At 39.1% G+C, this 27,425-nt stretch overlaps 1 protein-coding gene across 5 annotated transcripts in view; it reads right to left on the bottom strand.

The window, feature by feature from the left end:
• Positions 1-881: 881 nt before the first annotated feature.
• The window catches only part of Smg7 (SMG7 nonsense mediated mRNA decay factor), a 63,567-nt gene continuing 37,023 nt past the window's right edge, over positions 882-27,425 (bottom strand). For 4 of the 5 annotated variants that reach the window (XM_050135346.1, XM_050135345.1, XM_050135347.1 and 1 more), the window contains 19 exons: positions 25,722-25,893; positions 24,441-24,512; positions 23,403-23,553; positions 22,924-23,059; positions 20,203-20,365; positions 19,356-19,509; positions 18,178-18,248; positions 16,638-16,698; positions 14,334-14,453; positions 13,141-13,429; positions 10,161-10,305; positions 9,371-9,753; positions 8,050-8,421; positions 7,264-7,413; positions 5,462-5,542; positions 4,903-5,062; positions 4,092-4,262; positions 3,827-3,972; positions 882-3,242 (listed from right to left, as the gene is read on the bottom strand). In XM_050135346.1, the coding sequence (XP_049991303.1) occupies positions 3,129-3,242; positions 3,827-3,972; positions 4,092-4,262; positions 4,903-5,062; positions 5,462-5,542; positions 7,264-7,413; positions 8,050-8,421; positions 9,371-9,753; positions 10,161-10,305; positions 13,141-13,429; positions 14,334-14,453; positions 16,638-16,698; positions 18,178-18,248; positions 19,356-19,509; positions 20,203-20,365; positions 22,924-23,059; positions 23,403-23,553; positions 24,441-24,512; positions 25,722-25,893 (3,111 nt within the window). In that variant the 3' untranslated portion in view covers positions 882-3,128. The remainder of the gene's footprint in view (positions 3,243-3,826; positions 3,973-4,091; positions 4,263-4,902; positions 5,063-5,461; positions 5,543-7,263; positions 7,414-8,049; positions 8,422-9,370; positions 9,754-10,160; positions 10,306-13,140; positions 13,430-14,333; positions 14,454-16,637; positions 16,699-18,177; positions 18,249-19,355; positions 19,510-20,202; positions 20,366-22,923; positions 23,060-23,402; positions 23,554-24,440; positions 24,513-25,721; positions 25,894-27,425) is intronic. The other variant, XM_050135348.1, reaches the window with a different exon arrangement.

Below are 27,425 nucleotides of genomic sequence, written 5' to 3'. Positions count from 1 at the left end.
GGCTGAATTGGGCACTCATGAAATCAGTTCCATGAGAATCAAGCTCTTAGAATAATATTCTAAGTTCTTTATTGCCTTGTCAGATAGACATTTACTAAGAGTTCAATAGTGAACATATGTCACTAGCACTTGAATGATGACAAGCTGTGTTCAGGAGGCAGTCTGCTGCCCTTTAAGAGACAAATTTTGCTGTTTTACATGTATTATTCAAGACTAACTCACATGATAAAGCACATTTTGGTGGTCCTTCAGGTTAACTGGGGACAGGGACCCCTAAGCACTAGACCATGGGACTTTACTGCCCTGTCACTCCTTGCAGCACATAAAGTTTTGCTAACTATTTTTCAAGTTTGTAGGTACAAGTAAAAAGTGGGTAGGAATGACATTTTTTTGTTTGTTTTTCAAGCGATTGAGTACTGGGATTAGAGGTGTGCGCCATCACTGCCTGGCAGTGAGTTTTACATGGAATCACAATCGAGGAGAGCAACTAGTCGGTGTTAGCTCTGGCCCCTAGCACACTGTTGAAGTTGCCTTTGGAAACTTTAGACAAACTGAAGAGAAGCCACAGCAAGGCTAAGTTATGTGGTGTTTGTCAGAGTCAGTGGAGTTTAAAGGTCAGATATAAGCAGAGTGATGAGCTACAAAACAGAAAGCTCCTGCTTTACAGAAGCCACTCTCTTAAAGAGCTGTGGCAGCCTGTTTCTAACTATCATTTTCCAGAACAATTCACTGGAATGCTAAGAAAAGCAAAAGAAACCCCAAAGCATACTGAGCTGTAGCCATCTTTGTTTGCTCCTGCAGATGGCTAAGTAGTTAAAGTTCTAAGGGGTGTTTTGACTTCTGTATCCTTGAAGGCAGAATAAACACTCCATACACAGATCTGGTTGGAGAGAACACGGTTTAATTAAAGGCAAAGCTGATTTCAGCAGCTGCAGATCTTGCACAGACAGACAGGAGAAAAAAAAATCAAAACAAAACACAAAGGAAAGTTTATTACACAAAACCAGTTGAAGATTCTTCTCCTCCTCTTCCTCCTTACCCCATATTGAGGATGGCAAGGCAAGGAAGCCTGCCAAGAGTCATAAAACATTCCAAACACCAAATTCTCATGCAGACTGGGGCTGTAGATGGGAAGTGGGTACTACTGGGAGGGAGATGGTAAACCTGTTGGCTGGTCTAAGGTGCAAGAATCAGGGACATTTCCAACATCGGAATGTTGCAGCTGTCTGAATGCAGAGCTTACGCACACAAACTGGGTGAAGGCAGCAGGGAAGAAACAGGGAAGAGGACAAAGGTGGACAAATGGAGGGGACTGGAGCAGCACAGAGGGTTTCATTTGCCATTGGGTGGGGGGTTTCACTTCTAGACCTTTCAAAAACAAAACAAAACAAAACCAAGAAAACCCAAATACCATGTCAAACTAAAAATGCAATAGCATTAAGCCTGGGGCTTCAAGCACTCTTTCTGAAGAGCAATGAGCACTACCTCACCCCTTCTCATTGCTGGGGCCACCCAGATCCCATGACACCCGGGGTTCCTGATGTGCTTTGCTCTACAGCTGTCTTCCAGCTCAGTTCCTCCTAACTCCCACACTCAGCCCATGCCCTCTGGGAGAATAGACAGCCATGTGTGGGGACACACGCACGCGCGCACACACACACACGCACACACACACGCACACACACACACACACACACACACACACCTACCTCCCAGAAAATAATTCCTATCCTAGCACAGCAATTGGACATTTAGATTGTTTCCATAATTTCCCCTTAAAATATTACTTTTCCAGGAAATGACTAACAGAAATGCCGTCCTTCTGTTCCTACACAGAACATCTTCAGTCCTCTTTCCTCCCAATAAATATGAAATAAAGAGTTTATTCCTTTCTTTCGCCCTTTTCAAAGCGGCGTTCGTTGTGATTTCTTCTGTGCACAGTGTGCATTTGTCCGTTGCCTTCAATTTTGTTCTTGAGGTGAATGAAGGCTGGGAGCCTGCGATGGGCAGAGGCCTGGCTCCTCTGTAGTGATGCAGGCACTACTGCTTCCTCCTCTTCAGACCGTCTTTTGGGCCCCAAGTGCTGGCCCCATGCTGCTGCTTCTTGGCGAGATGTTGCACAGGTTAGGGATAAAACAATTACTAGGATACAGCATATGGCTAAAGGGGTGGAGACTGGTGCAAGAGGCTGGTAAGCAGGATGGGGACACAAAACCAACTTAACAAAAAATAACCACACTGAAAGCATCCACCTATTAAAATGTGTTCCAGGCTATGAATGGACTAGCCTGCCTTCTGTGAGACTGCTTGCTACGCTACTGCAAAAGTGTAGGAATCAAAAACATTAATTTGAAATCTTACAGCAGCCACCTGCTGGTCTAGCCCAGCAGCACCACCCACACTGCATCCTCGATTAGGGCTCGAGCACCTACAGAGTGAAGGGCATTTCCTGCTGGAGTTTCCAGGCTGGAGGAAGGCCTGCCAGAACCTTCTAAGAGGCCTGTACTCTCCCTTATGGAACACTCCCACTGGCTTAAGAGGTCAGTTCCCTGTCCTGTCACCACCGACCTCTCACGGGAGCACAAACGGGACTGTCTTTGCTCCACACTGACTAGAAGTACACCTGTGTATGGAAGAATTCAGTGTGTTATTTTGCTACTGAGAGTAATAACAATAAAAGATGTTTAAGAGTAATTTCAACTACATTCTCAGTCAGCAAAGCACTCATAATGGATTCCTATTTTATTCCCCAAAGAGGAAAAAAGGACTGAGAAGTTCCTATTGGCTTCTCCCATCTGCCTTCCCTTCTCAGCTTCCACTTCCCACGTGTTGGGGACATGCGCGGTGGAGAAGGTGAGAGGCGTGCTATTAGTAACCGAGTGAAACAAACAGCAGCTCCTCTCTCCTCCGGAAAGCCCCGGGGAACCAGAGTTCCTGATGGGTTTTTTCTTTTTGTTGCACTGCGAACATTTCGTGCACACTCAGCGGGCTGGTGGAACACTTACACCCTCTCGACAGCAAGAAACAGACAAGAGGGCTGCCACCTGCAGGGTCTGTGTGGGCCAGTCCTGCAAACCCAACATGCCATGGTTTATGGAGCCTTCATTCCCTGGGTCGCTACTGTGGCCTCAGTGTGGAGGGTTCATGGCACCTTGTCCCCGCTGTTGTTTCTGCTTCTGCTGCATTAACAACTGCTCCAGAGCGGAGGGTCCAGGATGCATCATGGAACTGGACCAGATAGACTGAAAAATAGCCCAGAAAATTGTCAGCAGAGGTCAAATGTCTTGGTCATCTGTCAGGGACTTATTTTAAATCCTTAGCTAGTCCTAAAGGCAAGTATGTCCTCTAAATCCCAAACAACTCAGCTCTAAGAAAAAGTCACCAAGAGACTCATTCCTTAGATTATTTTAAAACGTCAAACAGTGAAAGTACAGTTTTTAACCCTAAGACAGAGTTTCCATATGTACCCTAGACTGGCCTGGAAAGATTATCCCTTCTAGCTATACCTGAGATTACAGCGCAAGTACCAAGACCAGATGAAATCATGTTTTAAGTTTTTCTACTAAAACTCATATGGCATAACAGAGTAAGTTTACTATAAATGTTTTAGGCAAACAAAACATTTAAAATTATATACTCTTAATTGGTCAAATAATTATATACTCTTAATTTGTTAAATCAATCACAACAAGATAAACCAAAATTTTAAGACAAGGATGAAACTAAACCCTTTACCTTTCTGGACACCCTGACACCACACTGAGTTAGCCTCCATGGAGGAAAGCAGAGGAACTTCCACAGCAGGAGCCTCGTGAAATCTACTCACCTTTAAGTTTTCCATGAGGACAGCGGAGGAATCCTCCATGGAGGGGCCGTGGCCTGTCCAGGTGCCACTTGGAGTGCTAGCCTGATGCCAACTGCTCTCAGATGATGATGTTGCTGAGAGATAATCAACGCCAAAACCACCCATGGCTAAGAGATGAAAGTGGGTAAGAATTCAGAATGTCTTATCAGTGGCCAATATCAAGCTCCAGGCAAAGTTAGAACAAGTCATATCCTTTTTGCCTGGCAGAGAAAGAAATGGGATCTACCTGGTTTATCAGTTTTCCACCGATCTGCAGGCCGCCTATCCCTGTTATCTGGCGTTCCAATGGGTCCAAAATTAGAGAATGGAGCAGAATTATGGTTATGTGTTGGAGGAGAACTGGGCAGGCTGCTTGGGTTAGAAGAATGAGGAGACTGGCTGGCTGGTGTTGAATGATCTGTTAAATAATAATAACATACGGACATTAACAAATGTTTCACAAACCAAACCAAGAGCTGTTTCCTTCGGATGTGGTTATCCAAATGTGAATGAGAGCATTACAATAAAGCTTTGGAGAAAAGGCCACCGAGGCAACCTGCCAGATCACTAACATGTCGGAGTGCACACATCCAAGTCCATCTTATAAAGAAAACAAACTGCAGGAAAATTTATCAGACATGCAGTTCTGACCTGTTTCACTTACATACTTACAATTTTTATCCATCAGAATGAGAATATCTTGATCTTAAGAATTATTATAAATTAGACTTTATGAAACTGAAACAAAAGGGGCATCTTGGCAGTTAAGAGCGCTGGGCACTCTTCTATAGAACCAGGGTTTGATTTCCAGCACACAAAATCAAAACCATCTATAACTCCAGTTCTAGGGGTTCCAATACCCTCTTAGGGCCTCCATGGGCATTGCACACATGTGGTACCAAATGTGCAGGCGAATGCTTACACACATGAAATAAAAATGAATCCCCAAAACATTTTTAAAAAGACAAAGAAATATGATAATATAGAATCTGACCATTTCTTACTCAATATGGACGAAAAGAAAAGGCAAATTTTATAATTTAAGGACTAGTTGATACCTGAACTGGCGGGAAGTGATGGAGACCAAGGGGTCCCTTCAAAAAGGGAGTACAATGATGTTTCTTGGGAGGCAACTGAGGGGTTCAGTTCTGCCTTGGAGCTGGTTGTCAGGTTTTTCCCATACACTTCATTGAACATACTGCTGTTTGGATATCGTTCCTGAAAGATGTAAGTTAACAGTCCAGAAAGAGAGGAAGAAAGGCAGCATCACATCTACGGATGCTCAGCAGACCTAAAGCTTTCTTAGTAAGACAAACTCCCAAGACTAACTTCTTTCACTTTTGTCTTCCTCTTTACCTTTCTTTCATTCTGTATTTTGCTTTCCATGTAAACTATCTGAGGCAAAAAAAAAACTGGGTTATTTATTTGACTGAACGACTAAGCTCTAAGAAATTTAGCATAAGAAACTTAAAAGGCTCAAATTCATGATCTATAGGCCATCCGTCTATCCCAATCAGACAAAGGAGGTAAAATTAAGACTCAAAAAATAATACTACACTGAAAAGAAGAAAATAATCTATACTAAAAACACTAAGCAAGATTCTTAATTTTACTTACCTGATTGACAGAGAATCCAGTGAGGGACAAGAAAGAAGATGAATGTGACATGAGTTCTGAAGGCTTCTCCAATAAGGATTTCTTTAGTCCCAGAAAAAACCAAAACAAAGAGTGATTCTTTCTATTTTAAAGTAAACGGATTATCAAAGCAAAAGATCACCACTATCAGTCCCGTGTGTACAGTGTAAGACTCGGGAAAGGTTAAATTCCTATCTGTCAGTATCATAGCACCAGCTAGGAGCCGGTTGCCACAGGTGAGGTAGAACCTTCTTTCTTAGGTTTATCTGGTCCAGTGCAGAGATGCAGGCAGAAACCAGGAGAGCCTGAGGTATGACCCTCAGGAATTCCCTTAGCAAAAGATGATAAATTATCCTGGCACGTTTTACTCCCTAAAATGTTAAGAATAATAATAATGAATTTATAAAAAAAGCCATTTAAAACCATTTTGATAGCTGGTTTTGTTTTCATGCTTCCTAAAGCAGATATACTTGTGACATACGTTAAACTACTAAGTTGAGATTCTATTTAGTGGCCCTAAGGAAGTTACTGGAGTAGGGGCGAGAAAGCTGGTTTCTCTAAATGCATGCTATCATTAGATAGTTGTTTAATAATGTGCTCAATACCCATTACATGTAAAGCATTTTACATATCACGTTACTACACAAATATTACATTATCAACTATGTTAAGAACCAGAAGGGCTCTTGTTTTCCTTTTTTTTTTTTTTTAAAACAGGCAAAAAAGGAGAAACATTTCAAGGCCCCACTTGTTCTAGCATCAGCTCTATTTCCAACCAAATGGGCAGGAATAAGTAAGAAGAGTTCACAGACAAGAACAGTGGACACAGGCACCACCTGCAGTCTCAAACACCAGCAGAAAGGTACAAGACAGGCACACGTGTGAGGCAACAGCGCAGCAGCCGAGCCGCTGAAGCTCCTACGCTCTATCCCCAGGGAGGGCAGGGAGAAACTATCATAAAGCTATTTTTATTTCTCCTGATTCTATGATTAATACAATTCAATTCTCTACGTATTTTATTGCTGTCTATTTATGGGAAAGAAAAAGTTAGAGAAAAAAGTTCAAAATCATTTTATGTTGTATTAAGATGTAGCGAAGGGATTTCATGATGTATATACCTTCCTTCCATTATTTATACCCCACACCCTCAATTAAAATATGATGTAAATACTAGTGAGCATAAAGAATGACACTCCGCAGGCTGAGTTCTAGAAGACTGTTTTAAAACAGGTATCAGTAACCAATTCTTACATTTTATTCTATATTATTCTAATCATTTGCATTCTAAGTCACTCATTTATAGTACTCTAACTGTTCCCAGAGAGTTTCATTTTTACCCATTCTGTTTTATGATTCCAACTTTGAATTCAGATTAGTGCTCTTTTATGGTTCAGTGAGTTGAGCAAGAAAGAGCCATCAATCAGTTGTAAAACGTGGAAGGTATTTCCTTTAATATTTAGAATACACTTGACTTGTGAGTTCGGGTATACATATTACCTAAAAAAAGGAGTTAACTGGCCAGCATCACACAGAGCATATGCAGACCAGTGCAAGATGTTTTCTGGCTAACCCATATCTGGGCTATGACTATAATCTGGGGGAACTAGAGTCAGTACACCATTGCTACTACATTATCAGGTTAGTTTCAGGCAATACAGAAATATACTTTATATTCCCATAAAGAGGAAAGCCCCAGAAAAGAAGAGCTCACCTACATTAAGTATTATAAAAGCCTCAGAAAAGAAGCTGTTAGAGAAAGCAGCAGAGTTATGTCAAATACATACAAAGAGGCTTCGTCCAGGAAGAGAGGCGAGAGGACCCAGCAGAGCTGGGTAAAGATCAGGAGGGTTAGAAAAGATCAGCTCTTCCTCTTCCTCCAAGGCAGCCAGACTCTTTAACAGGTCCGGAGGAAGCAGAGGGGAGCTCTTGGGATCCTAGTGACAGAAAGGATCACCGTGAGATGCAATCAGGGACAAAAGCACATAAGAATAGTAGCATGATTAGTTGGACAATACAACTAAAGCCAAGAGTAGAGGCGTAATTACTTGTGATGTAGCATACAGACCAAAAAGCTGAAACACAAACGCAAAGTGACACAGCCAACAGAGAAGACCGAGTCCTAGAAGAGTAAGCTATGACTAGAGTAGGACATAGGTTAAGGCAGCTATGAGTAACGTTGACACAGAAAGCAGCTCTTTCAAAGTTATACACCTGCTTCTCTTGAATAACAAGAGCAAGGAGATAACTGACTTTGTTCCACTTAAGAAAGCAATTTGTTTAAATATCCATGAAACCTATTTTTAAACTTAGACAACTCAACCTAAGTAAGGAGCTCTTCTGAGAATTATCTATCATGATGCCATTAAATTATTTTTGTCACACCAGTACAGTTCATTAATCAACTATTGAACTCTTCAGTTCCCCAAATTAAACATGTATGACTCTGAAGAGGCCAAGTCCTTTACAATGCCCATTTTTGATAAACTTCAGTGAATCAACTTGAGAAATCCTAAAGCTCTGCAACCCTAGGCCCATCTTCATGGAACATGGTGATAGGAAGGAACACACACCTCAAATGGCATCCTGGGCACAGGGTCCTGCTCTGGACGGAAGACTCCTGGGGACCGTTTGCTTCTGCGGTCCATATTTGGTTGCTGTGCCATTACTGCTCTGTTATCAGCCATGCTGTAGGAAGAATCCCAGTAGAACTCTGGGACCTTGACTTCTGAGGGATTGTGGTTATATGGCTCCATGGGGAAAGGCTTCATTTTTTTCTCTAGAGGCTGCTGCTGTATTACAGGAGGTTGCAATGACGGCTCAAACAGTTTTATAGGGTCTTGGGTCTGAAGGTAGTAGGGCTGTTTCACAGGCATAATTTTCCCTAGTGGGCCTTGAACCTGAGGGGGATTCCACAGCTGTTTGGAGGCATCTGCCTGTTGATACTGAAAAAAGAGATGGCTGTCAACAAGTCGAAGATAAACTGCAATCTTACTGATAGACAATACTCAGGATTCAGAGAGTAAGTCTATGATATTTTATAACTAAGACTCTAGAAAAAAAAACCAGTTTCCTTAGGCCTTAAGATTTTTCAACACTCAGCAATTCTGAGAAGGACCTTGAATTTCCATCTTTATTCAGTTCAATTATTTAAGAAGTTCAATGAATGTGTATGTGAAACAGAATGTGCTTCACCCTTCTGTTTCTTGTGTTGTAAGGACATACCATTTAAGACTGGCATCACATTCATCTCACCACCTCTTCAAGATAACAATTCTATTTCAATTCTGTTATTTATGTTCAAGTAAGAAATATTTTGGCACAGGGGATGGGGAGGATGAAAGCTGGTAAAGCAAGAACCTAAGTTCTGTACCCAGAACCCATGCAAAAATGCTGGTCATGATGGCACAAGCTTACAATCTCTGTGCTAGAGAGGTGGAGACAGGAGGACCTAGGGCCAGCTAGACTATCCTAATTGGTAAGCTCCAGTCAGTGAGAGACCCCGTGTCAAAGGACGTGAAGGGCATTTTTAAGGTTGACACTACGGCTGTCCTCCACCACAGACACTCATGCATACGCATCCACCTACATCCTATACACTCACACATTCACATTATGAAAATAAGATTTACAGAAAATCTTTAATAGAATGAACAATTAAGTAGCATGGAAAAATGATAGTGAAGATCTAACACACCACCCTTTAAAATAAAGCAAGAAGGCAAATGTTCAAACTTCCTAACAACACAAAGAATACTCTTGTATTCACACAATCACGGTAAGCCTAAGCAGGAACAACCTTAAAATTTAACTAGTATTTATTAATGGCCAAACACTGAATTCTCTCGGCATTTCTCACTATTCTAGCTGGCTATACGCACAACTGTTGCCTACCTGCTGGAATCCAGAGTGATGAGGTGGGCTTTTCCCCAAAGCTGGTATGACTTTTGTAGGGGATTGCTGTTGCTGAGCTAGAGCTTGAACCTGCAACTGGCTTGTAGACTGTGCTGTTGGCTGAGCTGGTAAAGATGTAAGGGGTGTCTGGGAAGGTGGCTGTGATTGTTGAGGTCCCTGGTTCATTGGCCCTGGTCCAGAGGGCCGTTGCTGGCTGTAAGGAATGTGGGACTGTTTCCCAGCTTGCACCTGGTTTCCTGCTGGAGAGTGAGCTGTAGACTGAAGAAAGGTTCCTGGGACAGAAACACCAGCTGGGAAGGTGTAACCTGAGCCCATAGAGAATGCCACAGGAGGGGGGATAACATATGTTGGGGGCGGGAACCCTTCAAAACAGAAGAACACAGCTTTAGTTCTAAGAAACTTAACAAAAGAAAGGGACAAAATTTGAGGGGAGAGTGTTTCTAACACATTATAAAAGCAACAGTCAACCACACATGGTTTAAACTCAAATTAAGAAATACAGACTATAACTTTTCCTTTATACATTAATCAGACTCTCCTAAAGATGCTTCTCATGTTTAATGATAACAATTCCTTCATGGTAACTAACCAGTACTTATATGTAAACTATAAAAAAATTTGGCTCAACAAGAATCCTCTAAGTATTAGAGAACTTAAACTTCTTTCTCCTATACATTATAGCTTAGTAACATGACACTAACGATACAAAGCATCCAAGAACTGAACAGAAACTCCATACAGCTGAATTAGGTAGAGAATGTGTACCTACCTGGTCGGCTGGGAAGAGGAGGGAAAGCTCCGGGGTGATGAATGGGGATGAACTGAGAATTATTCGCTTGACTTGGAGTTTGAGTGACAGGTGTTTTCCTGGCTTCAGACACTGGAGTCTTTCTTAGTTCCGTCTGGGATTTTACCTATAATCAACAGAAGCAAAACTAACTATAAAAACCTGGTCCCCATGTATTAGGAAAAACCACCCACTCTAAGAAAAAAATTTAAAATCTCATTATGTCCAAAGTATGCTGAAGAAACTTAAAGTCATTTAAGTTAAATACAGGAAAGTCAAGATAAATTACCAGTTAAAGAAACAAAGGCTTAGATTTACTAGTAGGGTTATTTTGCTTTCACATAACCACAGAAAAACTAAATAAGAAAAAGGAAAATACAAACCATTTGTTGTATAAGATACCTCATGTCAACAGGCTAAAGCCTTGCCTAAGATCTTCAGCCATTTGGTAAGGGTCTCTTCATGCTGAATTATGATTTAATGAAAACTATTATTTTACAGGTGACATATAATGGCTCTCAGTTTAATTTCAACTAGGGAGCACTTGCTCAAGGCTCTTTAAATGTGTGAAAATACTTCCAGCAGCAACAAACAGGCCCAAAGTTCTAAACATCAAGCCAATAAAGAAACGCCATGTGCAGTGTTCAAGGTTGAGCAAAAGGCAAGAAAATAGACAGCAGTGGCCAGGCAGTGGTGGTGGCGCATGCCTTTAATCCAATCCTAGCACTTGGGAGGCGGAGGCAGAGGCAGGCGGATCTCTGTGAATTTGAGCCTAGTCTACAGAGTTCTAGGACAGCCAGGGCTATACAGAGAAACCCTGTCTTGAAAAAAACAAAAAGGGAAAGAGAAGGGAAAGGAAAGGGGAAAGGAAAGATGGGAGAAAGGAAAGGATGGGAAGGGAAAGGGAAAGAAAAATACAGTAGTTAATCGAAAAAGAGCTGGTGATATTATGTCATGTGAATTGTGTGCCAAATTTTTGTTCTTATTTGTATTGTTGAAACAGGTCTGCTAAGCCTTGGCTAGCTTAGAAGTTGCTATGTAACCCAGGCTGGCCTCATACTTGTAGCAATCCTCCTGCCTATCTTCTAAGTGCTGGGATTACAGGCAGGCACTGCCATGCCTATATGCCAGACTTACTTTGTTATCTATTAGTAGACTTGAAATGATTAGAGGACAGAAAAGGAGATTTTATTATCAGCATGGCTCTTACTGGGAGGCCACTACAGAAGACATATAGAATATGCTGGACTTAGTCCCCAAACATAAGTCTAGTTAACTTGATGGGTGGTGTGGGAAGTCCTTCTGTCTATGTGTTGCTTTTACTGGTTAATGAATAAAGAAACTGGCTTGGCCTGATAAGGTAGAACAGAGCTAGGAGGGAAAACTAAGCTGAATGCTAGGAGAAAGGAAGCGGAGTAAAGGAGAAGCCATGGAGTTGCTGTGGAGACAGATGTGCTAAAACGACCTTGTGGTAATATACAGATTAATGGAGATGGGTTAATATGTAAGGGTTAGCCAATAAAAAGTTAGAGCTAATGGGCCAAACTGTGATTTAAATAATAGTTTCTATGTGATTATTTTAGGGCTAAGCGACCAGGAACCAACAAGCTGCCCCTCTTCAACAGATGGGATTTTGCTTTGTTATTTCTTTGCCTTTCCCTTGTACCCTCTGTTCAGGTTATTCCCTACATGTATGTGACTTGGAAGATAGCTTCGTCAGTAGAATGCCTGCAAACATGTGAACTAGAATTCAACCTCCAAACCCACATAAACATGCCAGGCGTGGTGGCGTGCACTCAGAATCTCATCAGGGAGAAGGCTCACTTGCTAGTTAGTCTAGCCTAACTGGTGAGAATTAGGTCAACAAGAGACTGTCTCAAAGAAAACAGATGGCCTTCCTGAGGCTGATACTGCGGTTGTTCTCTCACCTTCAGATATGTACACACGTGTGTACCAGCAAACATACAAACCATACAAAGTGTGCTCACATAAACACTAAAAAAGAAGGGAACCACATTTTACTTGTCCCCCTTCTATTAGGCAGTAAACTGGAGGTAGGTATCCTCACTTACAAGAGCCATCTACATTTCCCACAATGAACTATCAAGTCACATAGCTATTTAAGTAGTCACCAAAACATTAATGGTATTAATAAAACAGCCAAGATCCTTTTACACTATATAAAATTACTGGTATCTCTTTGGAAAAGCATTAAAAAAAAGGCTACAGAATAGCTGGGAAATGGTTTTTCTCAGCAAGACTTGATATTACTCCACACAACACCACTGGCTGGAACAGGTATAACGCCAAGAAAAGGTGCTTCAGTGTTTTACAAAAAAGCTTTACTTTGTACAGTTATTCTTTTATTTATTTATTTTTATATAGATTCACTATGTAGCCCTGGCTAGCCAGGAACTTACTCTTCTGATCAGGCTGGTCTTTACCTCAAAGAACCACCTGCCTCTGTGCTGGGTTTAAAGGTATTTATATAGTGACTCTAAGGAAAAAAAGACAACAGAAGCTATAAAGCTGTAATAAACCTCTGATTCTACTGGATGCTATGAAACCTGAAAACTCTTCTGAACGATTAGTAAGTGATAATTATACTTTCCAAAGAAAAATACAATCTGTGTGGAGCACTTAAAGAGAACTCCCTCAAATTGATAAACTAGCCATCTACCACAGCTCTTTACATACCTTCCTATGCAGTCAAAGAATGCACTTAAACTTCAGAATGGCCAATGTACCTATCTTTATGAACAAACGAGAAACCTTGCCTTTTGTATGAGCCTTCCTCTACCTGCTTTATAGCTCACATACAGCTTCCCTGCACTGGCACACTCTGCTTTCCTGTCTCCTGTAACTTTCCTAAGGTGCATCTCCTGGTCTCAGCTCTCCTCTTGCTGCTATCCTTTCCATCATCCTTAGTTACAGTTACTCCTTTGCTACAGTCCCTGCTCACCTCTTTGGGAGGAAAGCTTCTTCCTTGGTCTCTGTTCACTTCTCGTGGTTTAACATTCTCTTTGAAGGTGACCACTGGTTTTTCTCCTGGGTCACAGTTGTTGCTTGGATTTCGGCCTGTAGACAGCACTGACTTCAGTCCCGGGCTTCCATCAGTAGCTAGTGACTCTATCACAGATGTTTCTTGTAGGATGAGGTTCTCTTTGGTTTCACTGGGGTCTTCTAATATTAATTCTGGAATTTCTGTGATAAATAACAATTTCCCTACCTCATTTTCACACTGAATCAACCTAAAAAAAGCAAGAATATGGATTTATTATGAAAAACAAACTGACTTCAACAGGTGAATATATTTTTAGGCCAAAAAAAAAAAAAAAAAAAAAAAAAAAGATGTGATGTTAAGAGAACAATACAGATCCAGACAGCATAAACTCTAATGAGTACATTTCACATCACCACACTCCATTCATTATTCTCCTGCCCCGCCTGTGTTTCTAATAACTGGTTATATTTACAGAGACTTATGATACTAGTCTAAGTCCTTGACATAGCCTATAAGGTAGTTATAGAAACTTATTTTAAAGAAAGGGAAGCTGAAGCTCAGAAATGGTAAGTTTAGTTATTTAAGCATGCAAGCACCCAAATGTCCCGAGCATAGCAGAAATTTGAATACAAGCATGAAATAATAGTAACTGTCTCTGAAAAGCACACAATCCACCAGGAAGATGCAAGAAACACAGACCTAGAAAAGAACAGACCTAGAAATAACTTGAACCTAACTCGGAAACTTGTATTCTTTCCCTACACCAGCCACCACCTTCTGCTTTGTCTCCTCTAACTAGTATCCCCTGCTCTGCCCTGATTGAAACCCATCAGCACATCCTTGCCATACAAACCACTCACTGAACCTGAGACTGTCCAATTAAATTCAAATGATACAGATGGCCTGTAAGCTGGAACAGCACACAATAAATAAGACAAGACTAATTCTTCTTATCACAGATAACAGGTAGTGTAACAGTAAGAAGAGACACATTTAAATAAACTATGATCACCAAGGTGATACACTACAAATATCGACTTAGTTCATCATCAATAATATTTACACCAAAGTTGAAAATATACATGAGGCACATGTCTGTCTGTGCTGACAAAGCGATAAAAAAGGAATGTAGGAGAAAGCCATGGGTATACCGTGGCTGATTGTCAGCAATCCATTTCCCTATGGAGATCAAACGCTGCTGTCGTATTCGTCTCTGTTGACCCTCTTTGTCTCCTGTAATACCCTGATGGCCTTTGGAAAAATCCAAGTTCCTAGAAAGGACAGAGTACATTTAAGAAGATTAAGTACTTAAGAAATTTTCAAGACAACCAAATGCAAAAACTTCAAGATGTTTCTCACACAGGACATAGACAGCAAATAATCAGTGGTGTTTGCTTGAATTTATACTTCCAAAGATTTCAAATACAAAAAACAAAGCAAAAACCAAATATCAAAGTTTATTATATTAATGTAATATTTTTACTTTCTAGGTAAGAAACGAAAATAATCTGTTTTTCTTATTAATGATTCTTTTATTGTAAGAATAAACTATTTTTTTTGTTACTTGAATTGGGTCCTAAGATTAAACCCAGGTCCTTGTCCATGCCAGGCAAATGTTCTATCACTGTATGAAGACCAAGCAATTTTATAAATACCTGTTTTCTAAATAATTTGACTAAAAAATAATCATAATGTTAAAGGTCTCTGAAGCACATTGATTATTTTTTATGTGTGTGAGTGTTTGCTTCCATGTATGTACCACACGTATGCCAGATATTCCCAGAGATCAGAAGAGAGCAGATCCCTAGGACTAGAGGAGTGTTAAGTGGTTTTCAGTTGCCTTGTAGGTACCTTGTAGGAATCAAACCTGGATCCTGTGCAAGAACAAAGAACTGCTCTTACCCCTTTATTCTACTCCTGCGATGCCTGCTAAAAACAGTGTCAGTGTACTTTAAGACTTCTACTCAGGGCTGGAGAGATGGCTCAGAGGTGAAGAGCACTGGCTGCTCTTCCAGAGGTCCTGAGTTCAATTCCCAGCCACCACATGGTGGCTCACAACCACCTATAATGGGATCTGGTGCCCTCTTCTAGCCTGCAGGCATACATGCAAGCAGAACACTTTCTACATTGAAAAATTTCCTAAATCAGGAAAATGTGCAAATGTCATAAATTATATAGACAGATGTCTAAACCGATGTGAAAAAAAAAAGAGTTCCTAAAATCTCTTGTCAATAATTTTAAAAGAAAAAGAATTATTTATGTCAGGGGTGATGGTGCATGCCTAGAATTTTGGCATTTGGGAGATGGAAGAAGGAGGACAGCAGGTTTGAAGACAGCTGGGCTACAAAGTAAAGCCATGCATATCTCCAAATCCAAAGCCATGAAGAAAGCTAACAGCTGAAGGGCACACAAGGTGAGAAAAGTCCCTACCTTCAGGATTAAACCCGATAAGCCTTATAATAAAACTATACAAAGAATAAAAAAGCAAAGTGAAAGAAGAATGGAGTTCCTTTTTTAGAATGTTCTTGTAAAATTGTTGTGTTTAATGCAGAAGGAGATAACGCGCACACACAGAGAACAACTACAGGTATCTTTTCCTATTGCTCTTGGCCTTATTCCCTTGAGATGGTCTCTCACTGAACTTGAGTTTGACATTTTTATTTATTTTGTTTCCAGTTGCACACTGGGGTTACAGGTACATTCAGTCATGCTTGACTTCATATGGATGCTGGGATTCACTCTAATGCTTGCATAAGCGTTCTTACAGCCATGCCCACACTGTCCTATCACTATTACTAATTTGGAAAAAAGAAAGCAAAGTATTAACTTTTAGTTAAAATGCAGTCTTTGCTGAGAATGGCTTGGTGCAGCACATGACTATAATACTGGCATATGGCAGGCAGAGGCAGCATATGTAGAAGTTTCTGCCCAGCAACGACTATGGAGAGTGCCTCAAAAATAAAATAGTTTGGTCTGGTGGCATACACCTATACCCAGCACTCAGTAAGCACAGGCAGGTAGAACTCTGTGAATCTGAGGCCAGCCTGGTCTACAGAGTGAGTTCTAGGCCAGTTGGGGCTTCACTGTGGGACCCTGTCTCACAATACAAGAATGAATGAATAACAGAAAGCTTCATCTTTCAGACATCTTTTAATCTTAAGGTAAGTTTAAAAAACAGAATTTAAGTATCACCAGGTAAAGCAATTTTCTGTTCCATTCTTTTGTTCTGTATTTTTTTAAAAACACTTCACACTGATTTAAAATCTGTGTGTGTGCACGTGTGTAAAAAACATACAGTAGAGGGTGTGTGCATGCATGCCATGGTCCAAGACCCCCCCAACCCAATAAATGTTAAAAAGAAGCAACAACACACTAGGAAAGGTCAAATCAAAGGTTCACCACATAGGCCAGATTCCTACAAATTTTAACACTGCAACAACTTCACAGCTAGTTACCTGAAAGAAGGTCTTAAAGCCAAGAATCCTTGTAATTCAAACTCTTCTGGAAGAGGTGTGGCTAAAGAAAGGAAGACAACAAAATTTGTAAACATTTCAATTAAAATCCCATTATTTGGAAGAGTAATATTTACAATATGAAAATAGTGAATAAAAAAAGATATCAAAAGAATGTGTGATGTCCATTCTCTGCTTTCGTACGTCACACTCTGCTAAGGACAAGTCATCCAACAAAAGCCTGCATGACAGCTTTGGTACCTAGATAATCCCCTAAAATTCAAATAGGAAACACTCAAGGAGCTGGCACAAAGAACTTCCTCATCAGCTGTCTCAGGAAATAGAGCTGATGCCCAGCTCCGAGGACAACTTTTATCTAGTACTTTCCTGTCTTTATGCTTTCTGGTACCCAATCTAGGTCACTTGTCTTGGACTCAGTTGGATGTGGTAGTGCACGCCTTTAATCTCAGCACTCAGGAGGCAGAGGCAGATAGATCTCCGAGTTTGAGGCCAGTATGGTCTATAGAGCGAGTTTCAGGTCACTCAGGGCTACACAGAGAAACACTGTCTTGGAGGGAGGGAGAGAGGGAGAGAGGAAGGGAAAAGACAAATTAATAAGCCAAAAGCTTAAAAAAGCCAAAATTAGAATACAGAGCTTCAGATCAGATCTACTAACCCAATGTTCAGGCTATAACATGACCAGTTATCCAGTGACATTACTAATGTCATTGAGAGCTTATAAGAAATAGCCTAAAAAAAATCCAGGTGACTCAATGCAAATTACTAATAGAGAAGAGAGTGAAGCTCTATGTTGCTCAGTGCAGCACTATGTATGAGGAAAATTTAAACTATGAAAGTACATGCATGTGCACACGTATATTTGTGTTATCAGTGGAGGCCAGAGGACAACCTCAGGTGTCACCCTCAGGAATGCTGCCCACATCTTCTGAGAAAGGGTCTCTTATTGGGCTGGAGCTCATCAATTAGGTTAGACTGGCTAGCAAGTCTTATTCCTATGGCTAACAGAATTCCAAAACTTGGAGCCCTAGGAATCTTCTTGTTTTTGGCTTGCTGGTTCTGGGATTTCAGGTATGCTAGGAATTATTCATGTGGGTTCTAGGTCTGCAAACTCTAATTTCAAGGAATCCAAACCCTTCTGCTGACTGCTGCAGGCACCAGGCAATACATGGCATGAATATATATATGCAGGCAAAATACTCATACATGTAAAATATATAAATCTTAAAACAAACAAAGAAAAACCCAGGACAACTTGCAATGATAGAGATGGGGAAGAAAAGGATAGAACTTAAACGTCATGAATGCCTACTGTAAGGCCTATAAGAGAAGCTATATGCTGAGGGAGTTCAGGAGAATTATCCACATCTACCTACTTCATCAGTACCAGAAGTCAGAGCCTCTTTGAAACACTGAATTCAAGTAAAATAAACATACTTCACCAAAAGCCCAGGCTCCCTGGCTTTCAACCTACCCTGTGTGCTGGAGAACCACAGAAACAGTACACAATTTAGGCAGCTCTTACCATTAGTACTTGAAAGATCATCTTCATGGGGATGGAAACTATTTAGAAGAGAAATTAGCCAGGGCCAAATGCTGCAAATTAAAAAAATTTGTATCTTATTTTTATATGAGAAACCAGAACATTAATAAATTATAAAAATGACATCTATTTGGAGTTCCTGGCCTAATTTATTAAACAAAACCGAAGTTTTAGAGTTCACATAAACAAAAATTTTATGTCAAAAATAGCAGTATCTAAAAACCTGTACTACAAAATCTACATTAATATCAAAAGCAAACTATGTATCCCATTCATGACAATATAAAAAAGGAAGGCACTTATGTATAAGAGAAAAAATTTGGAACTAATGAGATCAGGGGTCTTAATGAGATCCCATCATTTATTAATAAGTCACTTCTGTGTTCACGCCAGGCTAAAGCAGTAAATTCAGAAACTTAAACAACTAAGACATGCAGGAGAGGAACCTTCTACCACTGCAAAATCTTTTTGAAACATTATTTCTACAATCAAAAGTACACTGAAAATGTCATTCATCACTAAAATAAAAAGTATTTAAGAACTGTCTCAAATGTTGCCGGGTAGTGGTGGCACAGACCTTTAATCCCAGCACTCGGGAGGTAAAGGCTGGCAGATCTCTGTGAGTTTGAGGCCAGCCTGGTCTACAGAGTGGGTTCAGGACAGGCTCCAAAGCTACAGAGAAACCCTGTCTCAAAAAAAAACAAAAAAACAAAAAACCCCAAAAGATTTTATGCCAAGTTCATTCTGAAATGTAAAAAATACCTCTTCATAATATAGCAACGGCAGCCTGGTCTACAAGAGCTAGTTCCAGGACAGGCTCCAAAACCACAGAGAAACCCTGTCTCGAAAAACCAAAAAAAAAAAAAAAAAAAAAAAAAANAAAAACCAAAAAAAAAAAAAAAAAAAAAAAAAACAAACAAACAAAAAAAAAAAAAAACAAACAAACGGGGGAATACAGGAGTCACAAATTTCTATCTAAGACTTGTGTGTCTCACATGAAGAATTTAAAAATAAATGAAAGCATGCATAAAAGTTCTCATTTCAATTTCCTTAGAGTAGGCAGAAACCACAGTTCATTTGTTCAAGATTGTTTTAGAAGGCAGTTCTCCTATGTCTATGAACATCAAATGAAACCACCTTAAGAACTTCGTAACACTTACTACTGCCTTTCATCCACCACTGCTTCCTGAAAGATTCGAGGTCGGAGTCTTAGCCAGTCCATGGAGACCTTGACTGCAGGAAGGGGATAGGCATTGTAGGACTCCTGAGAATCGTTCTGGAGAGGACATTTGCACAGGATGCCAAGAAAAGACACTTGGAGAGTAGGGTAGAGAAAAAGATTCAGATTTTAAACAGCACACCAGTTCAAAATATCAACTATGAGCTTTCTGCTATATTAAATACTCATGCATCTTAGTTTCTTTCTAAATACATTTTCAGCTAGGCATGGTAGCCCACAGTTATATTCCCAATACTTGAGGCTAAAAATAGGAGGACCATGAGTTTAAGGTCAGCCTGGGAATACACAGTAAGATTATATCAAAAACCAGAAACGCTGAGAGGAAACATTTTCTTTTCTCTGTTCAAATATTATATAAAGCAGATGAGTATTAATATTATATAAGCAGACAAAAGGACAGAATTTGATGTTTAAGTCTCCTGATCCAACAGCAAGAAATATAGGACTTGACAAGTGGTGGTGGTGGTGCACACCTTTAATCCCAGCACTTTGGAGGTAGATAGAGTCAGGCAAATCTCTAAGAGTTCAGCCTGGTCTACAGAGTGAGTTCTAGGACAGCCATGCCTGTTACACAGAGAAACCCCGTCTCAAAAACAAACAAACATTAAAAAAAAAAATTTCAACTAACCAACCAAACAAACAAAAACAAACCAACCAACCAAACAACAAAAAAACTCAAAGAGAATACAGGATTCATCTGGCTGTATCTATAACAATGTCTAATTATGCAAACTGCATCTTTCAAAGTTAAATGGTGTAATACTCACTAAAGAGGGCCAGCAACTGGGTCCAGCACAGCTGTTCATCTTGGCTGTAACTGTGCTGCTCTGTTTCATTGCTAAAGTCACGAAGATGATGAAGTTGAAACAGGTTAATGACAGTGACATGAACTAACTGCTGAGAGTTGAAAGCTTTTTGGAACAGCAGCTTCTGTAACAGGAGACAAAAATACTGCATATATTATCAAGAGCAGGATGTGTCTTACCACAAGAATTGTAATTAACTACATTTAGAAACAGAGTAGTGTAATAGGATTACTGGACGAGTAAACTATCCCACTCTTAATTCCAGTATTTTATAACTATCTAATGTCTATAAAGAAAGCTCTTCTCTAAAAAAATTTAGGCACTACCAAACAAACATTTTTGCCCTAAGAAACTGTCCACATATTGAAAAAGATTTATCAACTTTTATTTTATGAATATTGTTTTCATAAACACCAATATTAGTATTAGCCTGTGCACCATATGCATGCCTGGTACCTGAAGAGACCAAAAGATAGTGTTGGATTCCCTGCAAGTGGAGTTATGGATAAGTGTGAGCTCCCATGTGGGTACTAGGGACAGAACTTGGGCTTTCTGGAAGAGCAACCAGCATTCCTAATTGCTGAGTAATCTCTCTAGCTCTGGAAACAATATATACTTTTAATATGATCTGGTAAGATAATGACAATGCTTGGAGTTATACATATATTTAGATATCTTAATCCATTAGAGGTTGCCTTGTAAGAGACATACATATTGAATAAAATGTTTTATTTTAGTTGGGTAGTGGTAGCGCACTACTATAAACCCAGCACTGGGAGACAGAGGCAGGCGGATCTCTGAGTTCGAGGCCAGCTTCATCTACAAAGTGAGTTCCCAGATAGGCTCCAAAGCTACACAGAGAAACCTTGTCTCAAAAAACCAAAACAAAACAAGTTTTAAAAGGACAAATGATTGAAAGTAGATCTATGCAGTGAAAGAATTCCAAAAACAAGATTCAAGTATTCCTTTAACCCTTGATATATGAAGTGTAACAAGCTTTGTCCTGAACTTTTCACTTATATGATTTTTACCAAGTTTTATTTACCTAGTAACAATTTTGTTTAGAGTAACCTGCTAAGCAGTATAGAACATTACCACACAGATTCTCATAGCTGGTGGTCTCAATGTAGTTATACTTCTGTTTTAACATCTGTGATGGGAAACAAAGTTCCTAATAAAGTTGACAGCAACTAGGATGGATATTTTCTTACTACTCTTCTGGTAAGAACTGACAATACACCAGATGTAGTAGCTTATACCTATAATCTCAGTACTTGGGAAGTTGAGACAGAAAAGTTTGGCATGATTGTAATGACTGCAGCAATTTTGAGGTCAACAGAGGCTACAGTGAGACCATATCTAAACAAAACCAAAACCTCAAATAATAAAACCAGAACTGACGATCCTGACAAGATCATTCCTGCAGTTGCAGACCACTGCCTGGGGTTCCTGCTGCATCCAACATGTCCGTCGCCTTTACTGAATTCTGAGACCCCCACCCCCCATCCATCCATCTGTCGAGAGAGGCAGAGTCTAAAATAGCCACTGTGAGTTATATAAGCAAAGTCTTCTACATTACTTTGGAGAAAAATTCAGATTTGTTTTTGATAACTCAACCTCCATGTGATCTGCCATTCCACTGTATTTGTTGATAATGTTAAGTCCCTTTCCAAAGACAAACATTACTTAATTTCCTAATCTCTGAAAGAATCTTCCAATAAAATTTTTCCTTCAATTTATACACCTATCCTTCTAAATAAGCTAACCATTTATGTTGGTTATACTTTTAATCCAACACGTCTATTCAGATTCCAATATTCTTTTCTAGACTAAGTAGTTGAGAACATTCAAGTCCATGTTTCTTTTACACATGCAACCCTATAAGTACCATGGCATAAGTTCAAACAGGAAGGAAGGAAACAGAAGAAGACCAGGAAAGATTATTTTGCAAAACACTATTTCTATTGCAAATATATCTTATAAACAACGGTTATCTGTAATTATTTTACATTGACTATATTTGGCTAATTTATGCTTTCACTGTGCAAGTTTTGTGTTACTATTTGTTTTGGACAGTTTATCACTATGTAGCTCTGGCTGGCTTGGATGCCATGAAGATCAGGCTGTCCTCAAACTCATAAAGATTTACTTGCCTCTGCCTCCCAAGTCCTGGGATTACATTAAAAGTATGCACCATCCAGTCTAACCAAGTATTTAAACCCCTTAAATGCAAGACTTCTCAACATTTAGTTATAGACAGCTTTTCAATACAAAAGAGTAACCCAGAAATACAAGATTCAGAGTATCTGTTTCACTGCTAATTTCAGCGCCCTAAACATTAATACTGAACAGTCAAATATTTCAATATATTTAAGATTCTTAAATACATTTAAAATAAAGTAATGTATATCAGACTGTCTTGTTTCTTAATACATTCCACTTTGACCTGTTTTGTCAGCTGGTGGGGGTGGGGGTCAATGAGAAGGCTGCTACAACAAGTATGGATAGCATAACTCAGGAACTGGGTGTATCTTAGTGGGAAAGCATTTGTTAAGAAGCTTATACTAGGCCCCCAGCTCCATCCTCAACACCACAAAAAGACAAAAAGTCTAAGTTAATTCTCTCCAAATCTTAAGGTTTCTGATTTAGAGAAGACAAACATTTTTTGTTTTTAACTCAAACCTTAAACTGTTCTTCCAACTTCTCTCGAAGAGGGCTCAACTTTTCCAAACTCTTACTCAGGTATACATGGCCATGGAATTTAATAAACGCCTTGATGAAGTCAGAAACACCCCACTTGGTTTTCAACTCATCCCGGCTGAAATGAAAGAAAAACCTGCATGAATCTTAAACAGCACAATTAGCAAAACCTGTACAACTGGATTTAGCTTGCAAGCTACTTGAGCACCCAATAGACAGGAAAAGGGTTGTCCTAAGTCTAGCTTCATAGCTTACAACTTAGATGAGTCTGCATTTAACTGCAATAAAGCACATGCTGGGTACAAATCAGTAACTGCACACAAAATAATTTTGGTATTAGATTACAGGTTTAGAGATAAAAGATAAATACATCCCTGGCCAGTATTTTCCTGGACACCAAAATTTGAGAGATTAAGGTTCTAGGTTACACAAAATTCTCTTGGAAAAAAAGTCAGCCCTACCTTTCCAGTGCTTTAGAAAGTGCTTTCTGTAGATTGGTGGAGGCAGCTGGGAAAGGGAATTTCACAGCAATGCTTCTGCAGTAGTAGAAAATTGTGGTCAGGTGGTCTCCTTTGGAAGAAGCTAAGATAGCCAACTGATTGTAAGGCTGACCTAAAGGAGAAAGTTAAGATTCTAAAGTCATCAAGAACCAATCCTGCTATCAAGATAGAAATGCTCAGTCAAATCCTTGAATTAATAATGCAAAGTACTGTTTAAGGCGGATCTCATGACTACCAACTACAGTTGGTTGTAATGTGAAACTGTACACATCAGTGATGGCACACCCTATCATGGGCAGGCTAAAAAGTCACACAATTAAATATTGAGTATGGTAGCACACACTGTAATCCAAACACTCATGGTTCAGGCAGGAGGATCAGAGTTCAAAGGCATATTGGGCTACAAAACTAGACTTTCAAATCCTGTACAATAGGATCAATACAATAAGCACTCATGGATTCCGAAAGGGTTAGCTAGTAAATCTCCTTGGCACTGCGGGTGATGAGGACTCATCACAACCACTCAGCTCTGCTCGTAAGGTGTATCATCCGCTCTACTTGAGATATTTTCTAATATCTAAAGAAATTCCAACATAGTTTTGCATGAATTGTAACATTACATATCTGCTATTAAGCTCTTTAATTCAAGAATGCCAATTTTGAAACCATCAAAAATATTATCTTTTAGGTGACTGATAGGTTTTCTAAGGAGAAATAGCTATCCTGAAAGATCATTACTCTATTGGACAATTAAGAATGCTAGAGTTGTAGAAACATTATCAGATTACATTAATTCCACTTATACTGGCTTTCTAACAAAGTAACTTAAAGAGAAATTCATTTTTCGGAGTATAAAAGTGACAAAGGAAGAAATGAAACTCAATGATCTTGAAATTCAACTTCTACTGCTTCAACACACTTCAAAAGTAGAGCCTATCTGTTACAGTGCTATAAAGAACAAAGTGACATTGTCAGCCTTAAAGTGGCAGGCCCACTCACCATTGGAGGGGACAAGCTGAGCTGCATGCCTATAGTAGGACTCTGCCTGGCTGGTCTGGTTTCTGTATCGAGCTAAGAAGAAAAAGAAAACTCAGTTTAAAACCAGATAGATATACAAAAATATACACAAAAACCACCAGGAGGGCATGTCCAAAACAGCTAGAGCTTTAAATTCTCAAGATAACAAAGACATTAAAATTACTTTAAAGGCCATTAAAGATAGAAAAATTTAAAACAAATTAACTATAGGATTATGTGTGACGTGTCCATCCAGCCTTCTCTATTTGAGACATTCAGCATGTAACCAATTTTAAAGCTTACCTAGCCCCCATTTTCAGGTCCTCCAGTGTCATGCATCACCAGCTCCCACTATGGACTATGCTGGTGACCTGGAGCCGGCCCACAAGAAGGGGTGAGTTATATGGCACTTAAAAACAAAACAAAACAAAAAAAAAACCACTATACAATATGATCTGAAAATTAAATATTTCTTCAATATCTTATAGAGTGATTTTTGAAAAATGCCTCTCATCTACTGCAATATTAAGGTGTGTGCAAAGAAGTCATTTAAAGCAAAACCATCCTAAACACACTGTTGCCGCATCTCCTTGCAGAGCTCACTGATATCTTTGATGTGACCTCTCATAATGTCACTCATTTATGGCATTAAGAAATCTAAAATCTACTAATTTAAACATACTAATGTTTCCATTCCTTGTTAATTCAGGACAAAACATAATCCTATAGTTAATTTATTTTATAACCTTTTTAGGTCACCTTAAAGCAATGAACAGAAAGATAAGTTATATAATAATAACCCCAGATAAAATATATGTGTAACGGAAATACAAATTTAACCTTTGAAAGGAAGCAACATGAAATGAGCTTTCAGTGCATCAGCAGGAAGAAATAACAGACAATCTAGTTCTCAAAGAGGTTAATTTACAAACTTTATTCCAAAGGAGTTCAAGTTTCTAATTTAGAAAATACAGCATCACTTTGATGATTTACCTTTGACTACATTTTTAGCATTTACTATTTGCCTATATCTGGATCAAATCTGAAAAGAATTTAAATTTTAGTGACTTTTTTTTTTCAAAATTCTTCTGCCAATCTCAAAACGTAGAAAAAAAGTAAGTTCTTAAAGGGGATTTTATAATTTCTTCGTTTATCAATCTAAACCACACATGCATAACAGGCTTCTTCCTATGACTATTCCAAAGAAAAGGATGAATGTGTTATTAATGTATACATTAATTAATATAATTTTCAAAGGCTCACCAATGTCTCCAAGGTGGACGAGGCAGTGCTGGCAAATGTAGGAACAGGAGCTGGACTGTGGCTTCACTATGGCGCTGGTGTGCGTCTGTTTATTGCTAATAATTCCCAATTGGGAAGACTTCACACGGCACGGCAAATCTACATTAAACACCGTACACAGTTCCTGTAATAACTGAAGAAAAAACACAAGCAAAATTTAGTAAAGTCAGAATGTTCTAACAGTAAAGTTTACATAGAAGATATGCATCTATGTATCACATGCTGCTGAGACTACCTTACAAATTGTATGTGGGTTAAATTTAATCTTTGATTGGTTGATACTCATTATCAAAGCATTTTCAGATAAAGCAGTTTTAAAAAACCAACACATACAAAAAACAAATCAAGTTAAAAATATTTTATTATCCATTTAATTACAAATAGATGAAATTAAAAATAATTATTCAATGTTCAAGTATCTGTATATGTACCACTTGTGTGTATTTTAATTGCTATTTCATCTATTTGTAATTAAATGGATAATAAAATATTTTAAAATTGATTTTGTGTGTGTGTGTGTAAGGGGGGGGGGGTGCCACGTTCTTACATGGCACATGGGCAGAAGTCAGGACAATTTGCAGGAGTTAGTTCGTTCTACCCCATGGGCTTCAGGGATCAAACTTAGGTTATCATCCCTTGTAATGATAGGATTTTAAAGACTATGCACTGAAAAAAAATCTTTGCCAGTTCTTTCTGTGCTGCTTGTCCACACCTATATATTGGCTTTATTTTGGTTTAGCCATTTTATTGAATGAAGAAAAAGAGAAAGAATGTCTATTTATTTACTCGATGTGCAAGTATTCGTATATATACCACACATGTGTAAAAAGTCCATGGACATCAGAAGGACCTCTGGGACTCGAATTGCAGGGAGTTGAGAGCTGTTATGTGAGTGAGCACTCCAGTCCTGGGTAAGAGTCAAGTGCTCTCAACTACCAAGCCATCTCTCCAGTCCAAAATAGCAATTTTTCCAAATCATTACGCTTAAAGAAAAGTCCATGAACATTTATTTCTTTGTAAACTGCATCAGGATGTGACTAAGAAAAAGGGAAATATGTGAAAATAATATAGCTTATTTTTCAATCTGAATAAAAAAAAGATGATTCAATTTCCTAGGTAATTTAAAATCATTTTATGATCCATATAAATTCTACTATGTAAACCACAGTACAAAAATTCACTTGACATTGCAACTTTTTGCAAAGATTTTTAAATTTTTATTTTATATATGAGTGCACTGCATGTATAACTGCATGCCAAAGAGGTATCTCAGGTCCTGTTATAGATGGTTGTGAGCCACCATGTGATTGCTGGGAACTGAACTCAGGACCTCTGGAAGAGCGGCCAGTGCTCTTAATGGCAGTGCCATCTCTCTAACCCAACACTGCAACAGCTTACCTAGCACAAAGTAGCTACTACTTTCATAATGACTACACTTGGTTTGATTATATGACTACTTCCATGCCTCCCTGAGGTTTGGCTCTCATTATATCTCTTTTTATTCATATAATTAAGCCTCCTTCCTAAGCATGTATCTTTCTTTTTCCCTCTCTCTGGCAATACTGGGATTTGAACCCAAGACCTCAATACTACATTCCCAAACTTAAGTCTGTATCTTTAAAAAAGGTAGTACAAATAATTTCAGACATCTAGATGATGTGAAAC

This window comes from Alexandromys fortis, unplaced genomic scaffold, assembly GCF_014885135.2.
Source record: "Alexandromys fortis isolate MF-2015 unplaced genomic scaffold, M_Fortis_MF-2015_v1.1 scaffold_21, whole genome shotgun sequence".
NCBI lineage: Eukaryota > Metazoa > Chordata > Mammalia > Rodentia > Cricetidae > Alexandromys > Alexandromys fortis.
Note: the sequence above shows the minus strand (reverse complement) of the source record. Positions and strands in the feature narration are given on the sequence as shown.